The sequence below is a fragment of the Scatophagus argus genome, chromosome 17 (assembly GCF_020382885.2).
Source record: "Scatophagus argus isolate fScaArg1 chromosome 17, fScaArg1.pri, whole genome shotgun sequence".
NCBI lineage: Eukaryota > Metazoa > Chordata > Actinopteri > Scatophagidae > Scatophagus > Scatophagus argus.
In genome coordinates, this window is record NC_058509.1 from 2913147 (window position 1) to 2927954 (window position 14808).

Sequence of the window (14808 nt, forward strand, 5' to 3'; positions counted from 1 at the left end):
AACAGGGCAGTGATGACAAAACACGGCACTCCTTCTCCTCTTCCGGTCCTTGCCTGGGAGACCAGAAAACCCCTTTAGATCAAACAAATCTACCCTTTCAGCCAATCAGAGCCGACGTTGCAGCAGGAGCAGCCAATCATGAGCATGAAGAGCGCGATGGCCGCGTCCCAAACCTTTAGGGCCGCCTGTAGCTGTCCACGCACTCTCCAGCCTGTGATCAGTCAGTGGGTCACTAGCATAGCTCTGTCTTCTCCGCTCTTTGCTTACTAACTACCATCCACCATGAGGGAAATCGTGCACATCCAGGCCGGCCAGTGTGGGAATCAGATTGGTGCAAAGGTAAGAAACAGAAGTGAACAAATGAACTGATATTTGTTGTTAATTAGCAGTTTATTTCTTTTTTTTTTTGCGAATTATGTTAACTTTTCATTCTTGATTTTTTTTTAAATGAGGCCTTTCTTTTGTTGTGACAGCTTCAGGAAATAAGTTGAATTACAAAAATAAAGTCAATTTGTTTATTTTTTATGTCATATCAAACGAAACACCAAAACATATATATTTTTTGTACATACAGATAAAACGGGGGCAGAAATGTTTTCACTCCACCCTGCTGTTAAGCCTCAGTTAACCATTTAATCTGCTCATCTTTCACTGGTTTATGACTGTACCTTTAGGCCTTTTTATTTGCTTTCATGACTAAATCTGTTCAGTTTCAGACAAAGGAAGTGATCTGTGGTGTGGTTTGGTGTACTCTTAAGATTATGACTATGAAGTTAAAGTTTTTTTCTTGCCTTACAAGCAGCAACTTGTTTCCAGTACAAGCTACCTTCATCCAAAGAAAAGTGTCGGCATTTTTTTTACTTGTATAATGAATGACTAAATAAATAATAAATGAATAAATAACAATCAACTCAGCCACAATAAAAATGAAAGAAAATCTGATTAAATCCTACTTTAACAGTGGAAGAGAAAATACCGTAGGTGCTTTAAGATTAATACAAAGTACCAAAGAGAAGCACTAAGTCCCTGTTGAAATCTCTTAGTGATGTGATGTGATGGGCCTTAAAGGTGTCACAGAGTACTGTAGGTCTACCCAGCTGCACTGAGTGATATGACTGAAGATTAAATAAAGCCACAAGATTTCATAAAACCGCTTAAACTTACTCTGCATCTCTGAGACAGCCGTGTTCGCTCTTGCGTATGAATACAGTAACAACTCACACATTTGGGACTGTTGACAAAACAGTGGCTCAAGTCGGTGATCCGTGATTAATGAAGCCGACCCGACTCGAGCAGACGCTCGGGGCCAGCTGCCGTCTTGGCCGCCTGGTGAGTCGGACTCTTTGTCACTGAGAAAAGAGAGGGGAAACAAACAAGGAGAGGGTGAAAAGAAGGGAGAAATTTGCTGAGGCAGAGGAGAGGAACGCAGCCGAAGGGGCTGATGGGGGATTGGATAACAAGTGGCTCAGTGTCTGCCCTGAAAGCACACATGAGGTCATTTAAATGGCTGCTCTTTCCTGTCAGTGAGTCACATGAACAGGCCCCGGGCCCCCAAACCACCAGTGACCCCCTGAAAACCTTGTTTACACGTGGACATAAAGCGATTATCTGTGAAATGAGTGCTTACTTTAAATGTACTGTGGTGCTTCTTCACTTCAGCTCCGCTCTCAGTCAAACAAAGCAGCGAATATTAATCGATTAGGTCAACGTGTTTGCTTGTTTCAGCCTCTCAAACGTGAATATTTCACATTTTTTGTTGTGACAATTAATGTCTTTGTAATGTGGGAGAGTTTTTTCACATTTTTTTTGACATTTTATAGAGTAAATAATTGATTAATCATAAAAATAATCAGCAGATTGATTAATAATGAAAAGTGAATTCATATCGTTGAGTTGTGGGCAGAACAAGACAGGACTTTTCATTTTCTGGCATTTTGTGGACCAGATAATTTCTCTGCTTACGTTACCTTTATTACCTTTTCCTGGATCATATGTGGAAGAAGTTTTCCCCCCAGGAGCAGGTTTTGGTTGGAACTGCACTGTGTGGGTGAGAGAGTTCAGGCCAAGTTAATCCTGTGTGAAATGAGGATGACCTCAGCCTCTCTGAGTCGTCTGTAAATACTCTTCACCCATCAGGGCTGCTGGGTCGTGGACTCTGAGTCAGCCCGCATGTTTCGGCCGTGCCTGTCGTTGTCCCCCAAAGCTTTGGAACCCCAAAGCAACTTGTCCACGGTCAGATTCTTGACGTTAACGCTGACTTTGTGAAGTCAGAGTCCTGTTTCTGACGTGTAAATAAAAAGAAAACGCGACACATCTGAACTTGAATCCATTTTGAGGAACCTACTGATATTAAAGCCGTGTATTGGCAAAGAGCTGGCAGTACAGGGCCTACAGTTCACTGTATTCTTAGGAAGACTACTGATCAATCACAAAACATAATAACACAATATTCAAAAGTGTCAGCATTTGGTTACACTTCTAATTGATCCTTCAACAAATGTCCCTTATGGTATTTGATAACTGGCTGATTTAGCAGGTAGTTTTTGTTCTGTATAACCAGCCAATACGCTGTTTGACTCGACATAATCGAGTCATATAAAGACTATTGATTAATCGATTCATTGTGAATGAAATATCACAGATGATGAAAGCTGAAAATTTCCCAGAGCCCAAAGTGGCGTCTTCAAGTTGCTTCTTTTGTCCAACCAGCAGAGAGCAAATTCTGACATTTAAGAAGCTGTTCTTAATTTGAACATTTGCTTTCATTAAAATTAAACCCTCAACAATAAATCACTTATTAATAGTTGGTGATTTAATTGTTTTTATTGATTGCAACTAATCAATAAAACGAGTAATCGTTGCATCCCAAACAGATTTCAGCTTCATGGCGTTTTGACTCCCAGCCTTTGGCGTTTGTTGATTTTTGCATATAATGTCTATAATACAGTTTCTCCGTTTTCTCTTTCTAAACTTCACATAAAGCATCTTGAGCCAAATTAGCACTGAACTTATCAGCTTGTTGCCATGGTGATCACGGGTGGTTGGGGGGGGGATTCAGGGAAAGATGGTGACAGCAATGAAGGTTTAAAAAGTGAGATCTTCTTGCCCACCAGTCCCTCTGTCTCTCTCTCTCAGACACACACACACACACACACACACACAGTCCGTGGCACAGATTAGGGTCAGCTGACTGAGCTGATGTGACGGTCTCGGCTCGTGTCTTAACTGAGTTTGGCGTTAACGTCTCAGCCTGTGGAAACTGGGCCAACTGAATCCTCTGCTCCTGCTGGCCCTCCGAGTACGAAGGGAACACGAAGTCCTGCAGCTTAAGTTCATGTGTGAGATTCCCTAAACCAGGATAGATGACATCCTCCCTTCCTATAAAGCCATCGCAGTGAGAAGTCACAGTCACGTTGAGGTTGAAGCTGTCTCTCTTACACAGCAGTGAGGGCTTCATCCAGGGAAAACTAAACCCTGTGGCCTGCTGGCTGGGTGTGCTACATGGTCTGTGAGCTGATTTGTGAAAGTGCACAAAAAGAACTTATTTTCAGTACTTTGAGATGAAATTGTTTGAGCTTTTATCTTTTTTATTATTTTTTTTCATAGATACAAAAGTAATTTTTAAGCAAAAATGCTTGATTTGCTGTTTCCAGCACAGTAATCCCAGTTTTTCTTTCTGCTCCCAGCCCTTCCTCCTTCTGGACTCAAACCTCTAAAATTCTAAAATGCTTTCTGGTCATTTTCCCAGAAGCACAGCAGCTTTGTGAGACTGAAGTACGATCACGGCTGTGTCGGCGCCGTATTTGTCGTATGTGTGTTGCACATCTGTGGTTAATTTCTAAATGTAGCAGAAAACGCAGAGAGCTATTTGTGAGCTCGCTCTGGATCAAAGCTTCATTCCCTTCCAAGTTCAGCCTTTGGATCAGAAAGAACAAATTGGACTTGTGGCAGGACACTGCATGCTTGTGTATTTAAACACACATGTACCACATGATGTAGTGAGTGCGCCTTGTGCGGTTGAAAGAGGGATTTTTACAGAACATTGCCTGCTTGAACGTTGCTTTTTTTAGGTGATCTTGTGACTGCAGAAGGTGATCAGATGTTGGTGTCCTCTTGGGAAACACAGAGGACAGAAGAGTTGTTGTACACCGTTCTCTTCTTTGCCTTAAGTGAACTGGCCTGCAGTGATGGCCTTAACCAGCACACAATGACATGTTTTTCGAAGACGTTTGTAGAGCTGTCGCTGAATAACTTCACTGTATTTTACCTAAAAACAAGGCTGCAAATGGATGTTTCAGCTTTCCAGCCCAGTGTGGCAGATTGATTATTTTAAAGCAACAGATCAGTTTTAGTTCAGTCTAATTAAATGTGGTTAATCCAAACAACTAACATCTTTTAAAAATAACTTATAGTTTAGCACCCCCTCTGCAGTACGCAGCTTCTTCACTGATGATGTGTCGGTCTGCGTGTTTGTGCGTTCAGTTCTGGGAGGTGATCAGCGATGAGCACGGCATCGATCCAACAGGAACCTACCACGGAGACAGCGACTTGCAGCTGGACAGGATCAGTGTGTATTACAATGAGGCCACTGGTAAGTACATCCAGACGAGTACTGCGTTCTTCCAAGGGGCCACCTGCAGCTTTGCAGACTTTTCAGAGCACGCTCCTTCAAACCGCGCCGTGATCTGAATTTGTTAGCAGCGGAAGGAAGTAAAACAGCTGCAGAGTCCACATGATAACCTGCAAATAATGCAGTCTGATCAATGAATTAATGCAAACAAAATGTGGCTTAGGAAAACGATTGTTTTCAGTATTGTTATGCAGAAATAACAAGGATTAAGTGTGAACTGTGAACTGGACTTTACTGTGAAAGGTAGAAAAACCTGGAAAAACTGGCACAGTTTATAATCCTCTGATCTAACATTTATGAACATCAGAATGTAGTCTCTGGTTTCCTCTGTGACTCACACGGTTGATTCCTGTAGTTTTACAGTGTTTGACTCCACCTAGTGGTCGTATGAGGTATTGCAGCTTCAAGCCAGCTGTTGCAGGGTACTGAGAGCTTCCTCCTGTACTAAACTCAAGTACACTTGGTTGCACATTTCTTTTTAATGCTCTGTCAGGGATCTCATTCGAATGTGGGTTGATGGACATGATGTGCACAGCCTATACTGTAGCAACACATTTCAGCATTACTCCTGTGTGTAAAATGACAGCTTTTTATTAAATTTGTCTACACTTCAACACTTTTCTTAGTTTGGAGGTGTAGCGTTTGACATGTGATTTCTTGCCTGTGTCTGCAGGTGGAAAATACGTGCCCAGAGCCATCCTAGTCGACCTGGAACCTGGCACCATGGACTCAGTCCGGTCCGGACCCTTTGGACAAATCTTCAGACCTGACAACTTTGTCTTTGGTAAGAACAAACACTGCTGGAGAAGAGTTTTATTGTCTTTATGGACAAAAAACTGAATATTTTGTGCATGCAAAACCAGTGATTGAAGTCTTCTGGTTGTTGAGCGAATGACAGGGAAGAAATGATAGTTTGTTTGTTTTTTCACAATTTTTTTTATATTCCCCAGGTCAAAGTGGAGCAGGAAACAACTGGGCCAAAGGTCACTACACAGAGGGGGCAGAGCTGGTGGATTCGGTCCTGGATGTGGTGAGAAAAGAGGCCGAGAGCTGCGAGTGTCTGCAGGGATTCCAGCTCACACACTCCCTGGGAGGAGGAACCGGTTCAGGCATGGGCACCCTGCTCATCAGCAAGATCAGAGAGGAATACCCCGACCGCATCATGAACACCTTCAGTGTGGTGCCCTCTCCTAAGGTAACACATGAAATGCTGTCCCGTAGCGTACAATGAAATAATAATAATATCAAAGTGTTCATGTACCACCGCATTTCAGGTAACTTGTCATCAATGTGAAGCATTAACAGCTTCCTTATGGTGACAAAGTGTAAAGTAGCAGTGTTTTCTTTCTCTTTTTGTTGTTTGAATGCAGCCACAACTGTTGCTGTTGTTTGTCTTCAGGTATCAGACACGGTTGTCGAGCCGTACAACGCCACACTGTCAGTCCACCAGCTGGTAGAAAACACAGACGAGACCTACTGCATCGACAACGAAGCACTTTATGACATCTGCTTCCGCACTCTCAAACTCACCACGCCCACATACGGCGACCTCAACCACCTGGTTTCAGCCACCATGAGCGGCGTGACCACTTGCCTGCGTTTCCCCGGCCAGCTTAACGCTGATCTGAGGAAGCTGGCGGTCAACATGGTTCCTTTCCCACGTCTCCACTTCTTCATGCCGGGCTTTGCCCCTCTGACAAGCAGGGGGAGTCAGCAGTACCGCGCCCTGACGGTGCCTGAGCTCACCCAGCAGGTATTTGATGCCAAAAACATGATGGCAGCTTGTGACCCTCGCCACGGGCGCTACCTGACGGTAGCTGCTGTGTTCCGTGGACGCATGTCGATGAAGGAGGTGGACGAGCAGATGCTGAATGTCCAAAACAAGAACAGCAGCTATTTTGTGGAGTGGATCCCCAACAACGTGAAAACGGCCGTCTGCGACATCCCGCCGCGTGGCCTCAAGATGGCTGTCACCTTCATCGGCAACAGCACGGCCATTCAGGAGCTGTTCAAACGCATCTCCGAGCAGTTCACCGCCATGTTCCGCCGCAAGGCCTTCCTCCACTGGTACACCGGAGAGGGCATGGACGAGATGGAGTTCACTGAGGCCGAGAGCAACATGAACGACCTGGTGTCCGAGTACCAGCAGTACCAGGACGCCACGGCTGAGGAGGAGGGAGAGTTTGAGGAAGAAGTGGAAGAAGATGCCTGAAGAAAACAAAAATACAAACAAAAATGATTCAACAGTTTAAAAAAAAATCTCATAAAAAAAAAATAAAGAAAGAAACATATTGTGGTCAGGAATGAAAGAACGTAGTAGACCAGAAAAAGAAGGCTGGATGAAGAAGCGTGAGGGTCTGAAGTGGTGAATTCAGGGATAGAAACGATGGGAAGAAGTGAGCAGGAAGGAGGAAGGTTGGCAGAGAAAGAGAAGCAGGATGAGAAATGGGAAACGACGTGACCGAATTCATGTGCCATGGTTTACAGTCTATTGTGACGCCATGCAGGCCAGTTTTAACAAGACGGCCTCCCAGAATCACTACCAGATTATCTTGTTGCTAAATTAAAGGCACTCCTTCAGCTTCACTTTCATCACGTACGATTGACTTTCACTGCCTCCTGCAAAGCAAAAAGAAGTACTGTGAAATACCAACAAAGTAATCAAACTATTTAGCAGATCCCAATCAGAATCAGAATTCCTTTATTTATCCCTGAAGGGAAATTCTTTAAATGTTAGATGTTTTGCTAAATAGTTAGATAACTGATTTAGAAAGTAATCTTGCACTTAGATTCACTCACACTCCATGCAAACAAGCTTAGGAATTTTTTTGCCGAATATTGATATGACGTTACCTCTTCCATAACAGTATTTTACATTCACCGACAGTATTTGAAAAGATGAAAACATATCTCACTTAGCTGAAGTCACCAGTCAGTTAAAACTTGACCAAACAAATCTTCATAATCAGGCCATAGTTTTTTCATTTGGACTGTGACTCAACCGTGATGGAGTTATGAAGACAGATGTGTTTCAGGAAGCTAACGTAACACAGCAGTTGTTTCAAATGCTGTGTTTTGAGTTCTTAGCCAGAACAAAGTGTGGTTCATATAATGCCTGACACACAAAGTTAATGAAATGAGATGCATTTTCAGTTTTAAGGCAGGATTTTTCTCACACGCCAGCCAACGTCGTGAGGAGGGTCACATACTGTGGAGGTTCAGGTCGGGTCATGGATGACATGTCAGCCATGGATCTCATCATGATGAGAAGCATCTGTGCTTTTGTTGCATTCTAACCATGTCAGTCTTTTAGACTGACATTATGAGCACAATTAACAAAACATAAATGTATTTGGATTCAAGTAAGCAAAACAGCAGCAGTGTACCTCCAAAGGTTTTTCCATCATAAAATAAAACAAAGCTGTATATTAAACCTCAGCTTTGAGCAGGACAAAATATTAATATCATGAAAAATTCATTTTATTTCATCATTTCTCACTCTTGGTGTCCAGAAATGTTCACACCAACAGCTCAGCTTCTGACGTTGGTGTGTATTTCATATCACAACACACATTTTATTACTGAGGCTTCTTGAAACACATTTCAAACATAAAATGTCTGTGCTTGTACATGTCAACTAAAAAGCCACATTACATTGTTTCACTATGTAAAATGTTTTGTCCAAGTGCACAATTTGACATTCTGGTTAATGTTTCCACTCTGAGTCACTACAGTATGAATCAAAGCAAACAGAAGTCATTTGTGTTCAGTGTGTGATCTTCAGCCATGCTGTCTTCATGTCTGTGCATGTGTGTTTACTGCTTACTGTTGGTCTGAACCTTTTTTTAATCCCTGTGGAACAGTTTGACTCGGGATCCCAGAGATTGTGCAACATTTGTCAGAAATAAAAAGGCATTTGTAGTTAAAAAATACACTTGTCGTATTTGTTGTTAGTGATGAACTTTGTGTGTATGTGTTTGCAAACATTTTTCAATACGTGCGTCTGGGAAGGCAGCACAGTTTTTATGATAACAACAAATGCAGTGAGAGTTGAGGTGTGAAGACAAACCAACAAGATCTAACATCTTTCCAGTTTCAGATTATTTTAATGATCCATTGATCGTGTTATTACAGTTCTATTATTTGTCTTATAAAATATGAAATAAATATCCATGACGTCCTCAGAGCCCATCAACAGGCCAAACCTCCAACAGATTCAGTTTATGATGATTTGTAACGGAACACTGAGACCTCGGACAGCAGCACCATGCAGGGCTGTGAAAGATTGAGGGCCCTGGACAGAGGCAGCTAACATGATACTGTCAACACATTCTTAGTACTTCATTCCTATAACTTTTTTATTTGTTTTATTTCATGTTGTCTGTCACACTGAACAGCACTGACAATCACGAGTTTTGTTTTTTTTATTCATCATGATCCCAGTTGGAAGAGTCTGGAGTCATCTGCATCCATGCAACAAATCATAAGAAAAGAAAGATTTTAAAATAGAAATATAATTCACTTTTTTGTTTATTTCTATTTGCTACATTTTTATTGAATAAAATACTTTTCATTTCATTTCATTTGTTTATCCAACTAATTTAAATGTGGGAAGAAACCGAAGCGCTCGGAGTAAACCCGCAGTCGTATTAGTCGTATTGTTTTGGTGCTCATCTTCTTGCACAAGTCCTTCTGCAGCGCCTTGATTTATTCAATGATGTGGCCTTTTATATCTGGAAGGACGGAGTCTGCAGAGAACATCACTAAAAGAGATGTTCTCTGCAGAGATGGCAGACGCCGGTACTCCGGCTTCCTCCCACAGTACCAAAAATGCACATTAGGTTAATTGGCTACTCCACATTGCCCCTCAGTGTGAGTGTGAGAGTGTGTGGTTGTTTGTCTTTGTGTGTTGGCCCTGTGATTGACTGACGACCAGTCCAGGGTGTAGCCATCAACCAAAACCATCAAAGGGTGGCCAGAAGGGACAGACCATGTACTCCAGAGCAGGTTTCAACATCGCTGGTCGTGTGCTAAAAGCATGCGCGGAGCAGCTCGCCGGGGTCTTTACGGACATCTTCAACCTGTCCCTTGCCCAAGCAGCTGTGCCAACATGCCTCAAAACCACCTCCATTGTACCAGTCCCAAAACACTCCAGCCCAACATGCCTGAATGACTACCGCCCAGTTGCACTTGCTCTTCACCCATGACTGTAGGCCTGCACATGGATCCAATTCCATCATCAAATTTGCTGATGACACCACAGTTATTGGCCTCATCAGCAACGGCGATGGTGGGTTTTAAAGATTAAAAAGTGACATATTTTGTCATTGGAGGGAACTCACTCTGCATTTAACCCACCCAAGTGACGTGCACACACACAGCAAACCCAGGGCAGTGGGCGACCGCGTGCAGCGCCCGGGGAGCAGTGGGGGTTAGGTACCTTGCTCAAAGGTACCTCAGCCATGGACACCGGGACGGGGAATCGAACCAGCGATCCACCGGTTACGGGTCCGACACCCTAACCGCTGATCCACGACTGCCCCTGGGTGGAGGGTGACTGACGGTTGAACGTGTCTCCAGCTTCAAGTTCCTAGGGACCTACATCTCAGAGGACCTGACCTGGACCACCAACACCTCCAGCTTTGTGAAGAAGGTTCACCAGCACCTCTTTTTCCTGAGGACACTGAAGAAACACCATCTGTCTTCAGCCATGCTGGTGAACTTTTACCGCTGTGCAATTGAAAGTATCCTGACCAGCTGTGTCACAGTATGGTATGGGAACTGCTCGGCTGGAGACCGCAAGGCGCTACAGCGAGTGGTGAAAACCGCCCAGCGCGTCACAGGGACTCCACTTCCAGCCCTTGAAGACATCCAGAGGAAACGCTGTCTGCGTCGAGCTCGCAGCATCCTCAAGGACTGTGTTACAGTTTCCGCCTACACTGGATGCACATTTAAGCACATATCCATCTGTATAGGATGTTCATAGTACTTAGAAACCCTGTATATTATGACAACTACCTGTATATCATGTTTATAGTATATCTGTAGCATAGACACCTGTACATACCCTGTACATACTGTAAATTACTGTATACCTGGCACTTACTGCTTATTGCACTTCTGGTTAGATGCCAAACTGCGTTTCGTTGCATTGTACTTGTACATGTGTAATGACAATAAAGTTGAATCTAATATAATCTAATCCAATCTAACCCGCCTCTCGCCCGTAGTCAGCTGCGATAAGTTCCAGCTCCCCTGAAACCCTGACGGATAAGCAGTATAGAAAATGGATGGATGGATGGTAGAAAAACCTGGAGAAACTGGCACAGTTTATAATCCTCTGATCTAACATTTATGAACATCAGAATGTAGTCTCTGGTTTCCTCTGTGACTCACACGGTTGATTCCTGTAGTTTTACAGTGTTTCACTCCACCTAGTGGTCGTATGAGGTATTGCAGCTTCAAGCCAGCTGTTGCAGGGTACTGAGAGCTTCCTCCTGTACTAAACTCAAGGACACTTGGTTGCACATTTCTTTTTAATGCTCTGTCAGGGATCTCATTCGAATGTGGGTTGATGGACATGATGTGCACAGCCTATACTGTAGCAACACATTTCAGCATTACTCCTGTGTGTAAAATGACAGCTTTTTATTAAATTTGTCTACACTTCAACACTTTTCTTAGTTTGGAGGTGTAGCGTTTGACATGTGATTTCTTGCCTGTGTCTGCAGGTGGGAAATACGTGCCCAGAGCCATCCTAGTCGACCTGGAACCTGGCACCATGGACTCAGTCCGGTCCGGACCCTTTGGACAAATCTTCAGACCTGACAACTTTGTCTTTGGTAAGAACAAACACTGCTGGAGAAGAGTTTTATTGTCTTTATGGACAAAAAACTGAATATTTTGTGCATGCAAAACCAGTGACTGAAGTCTTCTGGTTGTTGAGCGAATGACAGGGAAGAAATGATAGTTTGTTTGTTTGTTTTTTTTCACAGTTTTTTTATATTCCCCAGGAATGCTGTTGTTTGTCTTCAGGTATCAGACACGGTTGTCGAGCCGCACAACGCCACACTGTCAGTCCACCAGCTGGTAGAAAACACAGACGAGACCTACTGCATGGACAACGAAGCATTATACAGTATTTTACATTCACCGACAGTATTTGAAAAAATGAAAACTTATCTCACTTAGCTGAAGTCACCAGTCAGTTAAAACTTGACCAAACAAATCTTCATTCACAGCACTGACAATCACGAGTTTTGTTTTTTTGATTCATCATGATCCCAGTTAGAAGAGTCTGGAGTCATCTGCATCCATGCAAGAAATCATGAGAAAAGAAGAAGAAGAATCAGCTTTTTATTGACAGTATATATATTTTTACATACACACACTGAATTCGTCTTCTGCATTTATCCCATCCTTAGTTGAACACACACATGCAACACCCAGCAAATTACATGCAGTGAAACACACACAGGAGCAGTGGGCAGCATCAAGCGCCCGGGGAGCATATTGGGGGGTTAAGTGCCTTGCTCAAGGGCACATCAGCCGGCTAAAGGAGGGGGGGGGGGCATTTTTTCGCATTAATCACTCCACCACACCCAAATTTTTCCTGCCCGTCTGGTGAGACGGAAGAATACTGTTTCCGCCCGGGTTCGAACCGGGGACCTTTCGCGTGTGAGGCGAACGTGATAACCACTACACTACGGAAACTCATACATTTTAAATTAGAAATATAATTCACTTTTATATACTTTTTATTTATATATTTATTTCTATTTGCTACACTTTTACTGAATAAAATACTTTTCATTTCATTTCATTTGTTTATCCGACTAATTTAAATGTGGGAAGAAACCGAAGCACTCGGAGTAAACCCGCAGTCGTATTAGTCGTATTGTTTTGGTGCTCATCTTCTTGCACAAGTCCTTCTGCACCGCCTTGATCTTTTCAATGATGTGGCCTTTTATATCTGGAAGCGTCTTTAAACACAGATGTTGAAGTGTCACTTTCCTTTATCCAGGGTCCTATGTGAGTGCTGGTAGATTTCCCACCACTCTCTCAGAATCAGAATTCCTTTATTTATCCCCGATGGGAAATTCTTTAAATCACGATCTTCCTCAGAGCGGCACTTGCACGGTCCTTCTTTCTCTCATGCTCTTGTACCTGCTGGTTCAGCCACTTCCACATCATTTTCATGAACATGTCCACTTCTGTCCGAATCTCTCCCATGACGTGGAGCTTCTTTCCTGTGGGTTTTAGATGGTGGTACACCATCTCACCCAGATGCTTGACGCTGAGTTTGTGTTGGCCACTGGAAATACCAGCGGCAACGTGTTTGTAGAGGCACACCTGATCTATGGCCTCTTTTGTGTCCTGGTTTTCTTCTGATGGCATCATGTTCTCCAAAACCACATGTGTCAAACCGGTCCACAGGAGGGCCGGTGTGGCTGCAGGTTTTTGTGCCAACTAACCAAGAGCACACCGTTTGACCAATCAACTGTCTGAAGACGTTGATCAGTTGATTAAATGAGTCAAGTCTGGTGTGCTGCTACTTGGTTGGAAAGAAAACCTGCAGCCACACCGGCCCTCCTGTGGACCGGTTTGACATGCCTGTCCAAAACGTATTCCCACCCGCCAAGTAGCTGCGGCACTACTTTTTCTCCAGTTGCCGAGGAGTTAAATTTTCTCCTCGGTCTTGCTACAAATGTAAGCATTGTCTCCTTGGCAAATCTGCAGAGAAGAAAGGTCTTGATTTTATGCCCACTTTCTTCCAGAAAGATGTCTTGGTCTCTGATTCAGACTGCCTCTTTGGTGTGCCGTCTAACTGGAATTGATCTCAATTTTTATTCAATCGAATAATTCTCGTTTCATTTCATTTTTTATATCCAATTAATTTGAATATGGGAAGAAACCGAAGCACTCGGAGGAAACCCGTAGTCGTACCTTCTCGCAGCAACGAGGTCAGGGCCCGGAATCGAGCGCTGACCTCTTTGCTGCGAGGCCACAGTGTTTTACACTGAGGCACCTGTGAGCCCTGAGACGTGATGTCCTGCGTCATATCCAGGTTGAGCGCTTTGTGCTACCAGTTGAAATGAAGCTGATAGCACAGAGTTTGCACCTGGACATGAGACGGGATCTCAGGTCCCAATAGACATTTTTCACAGCAGACATTTTGACTATGTGTGCTTTTCACTCCAAAATGTCTGCTGTGAAAAAGGCCTGTTCTATCCACCTGCTCTGAGACCACCGATGATTAGGCTGCTCTTTGGTGTGACTTCAGAAGCAGGTGTTGTATGGCTTAGCCATGACCCTGTAAAGAGTTCGAAAGAACCCTTCACAGCAGCTCTTCTTTTGTTGTTTCATCAGATATTTTTTCAGAGAATCAACTATTTCTTTGTAAATAAACTCTTCCTTTAACAGCAGGTGCATTTGGACCGTTGTTTTGGTGCCCAACTTCTTGCACAAGTCCTTCTGCACCGCCTTGACGATCTTTTTAATGTCGTGGCCTTTTACGTCTCGAAGGACGGAGCCTGCCATCTCTGCAGAGAACATCTTTTTTAGTGTCACAATGACGGTGTTGATGACATCTTGGGACAGATGACTCCACACGTCTGCACCTAGAATTTGGTTAACCAGTCCTGTCACCAAGAAATGGCACATTTTTTCCCACCTTTCAACTGAGCGTACTGTGGTCCCTCTTGAAGCTTCATCAGATTTATCAAGGGCAGCTGATTCTTCAGTGACCGCAGCTGATACCTTTTCACTGACAGCTGGTTCTTCAGTGACAGAAGCTGGTAGGTTATCACTGACAGCTGGTTCTTCGGTGACAGAAGCTGATGCGCCTTTAAACACAGATGTTGAAGTGTCACTTTCCTTTATCCAGGGACGCTCTGTGAGTGCTGGCAGATATCCCACCACTCTCTTGATCTTGCTCAGAGCAGCACTTGCACGGTCCTTCTTTCTCTCATGCTCTTGTACCTGCTGGTTCAGCCAGTTCCACATCATTTTCATGAACATGTCCACTTCCGTCCGAATCTCTCCCATGACGTGGAGCTTCTTTCCTGTGGGTTTTAGATGGTGGTACACCATCTCACCCAGATGCTTGACGCTGAGTTTGTGTTGGCCACTGGAAATACCAACGGCAACGTGTTTGTAGAGGCACACCTGATCTTTGG

The 14808-nt window shown here is 43.7% G+C and overlaps 1 protein-coding gene and 1 non-coding gene across 2 annotated transcripts; one reads left to right on the top strand and one right to left on the bottom strand.

Annotated features, from left to right (window-relative positions):
• Window positions 1-181: 181 nt before the first annotated feature.
• Window positions 182-8560, top strand: LOC124075161 (tubulin beta chain-like). Its single transcript, XM_046418604.1, has 5 exons — window positions 182-339; window positions 4483-4591; window positions 5304-5414; window positions 5581-5825; window positions 6030-8560. Exons 1-5 carry the CDS (start codon window positions 283-285, stop codon window positions 6840-6842), a joined length of 1335 nt encoding a protein of 444 aa, XP_046274560.1. The 5' UTR covers window positions 182-282; the 3' UTR covers window positions 6843-8560.
• A 3710-nt stretch (window positions 8561-12270) lies between these two features.
• On the bottom strand, window positions 12271-12343 carry trnav-cac. Its single transcript has one exon. It is a non-coding gene; the product is annotated as a tRNA-Val (tRNA).
• Window positions 12344-14808: the final 2465 nt, after the last annotated feature.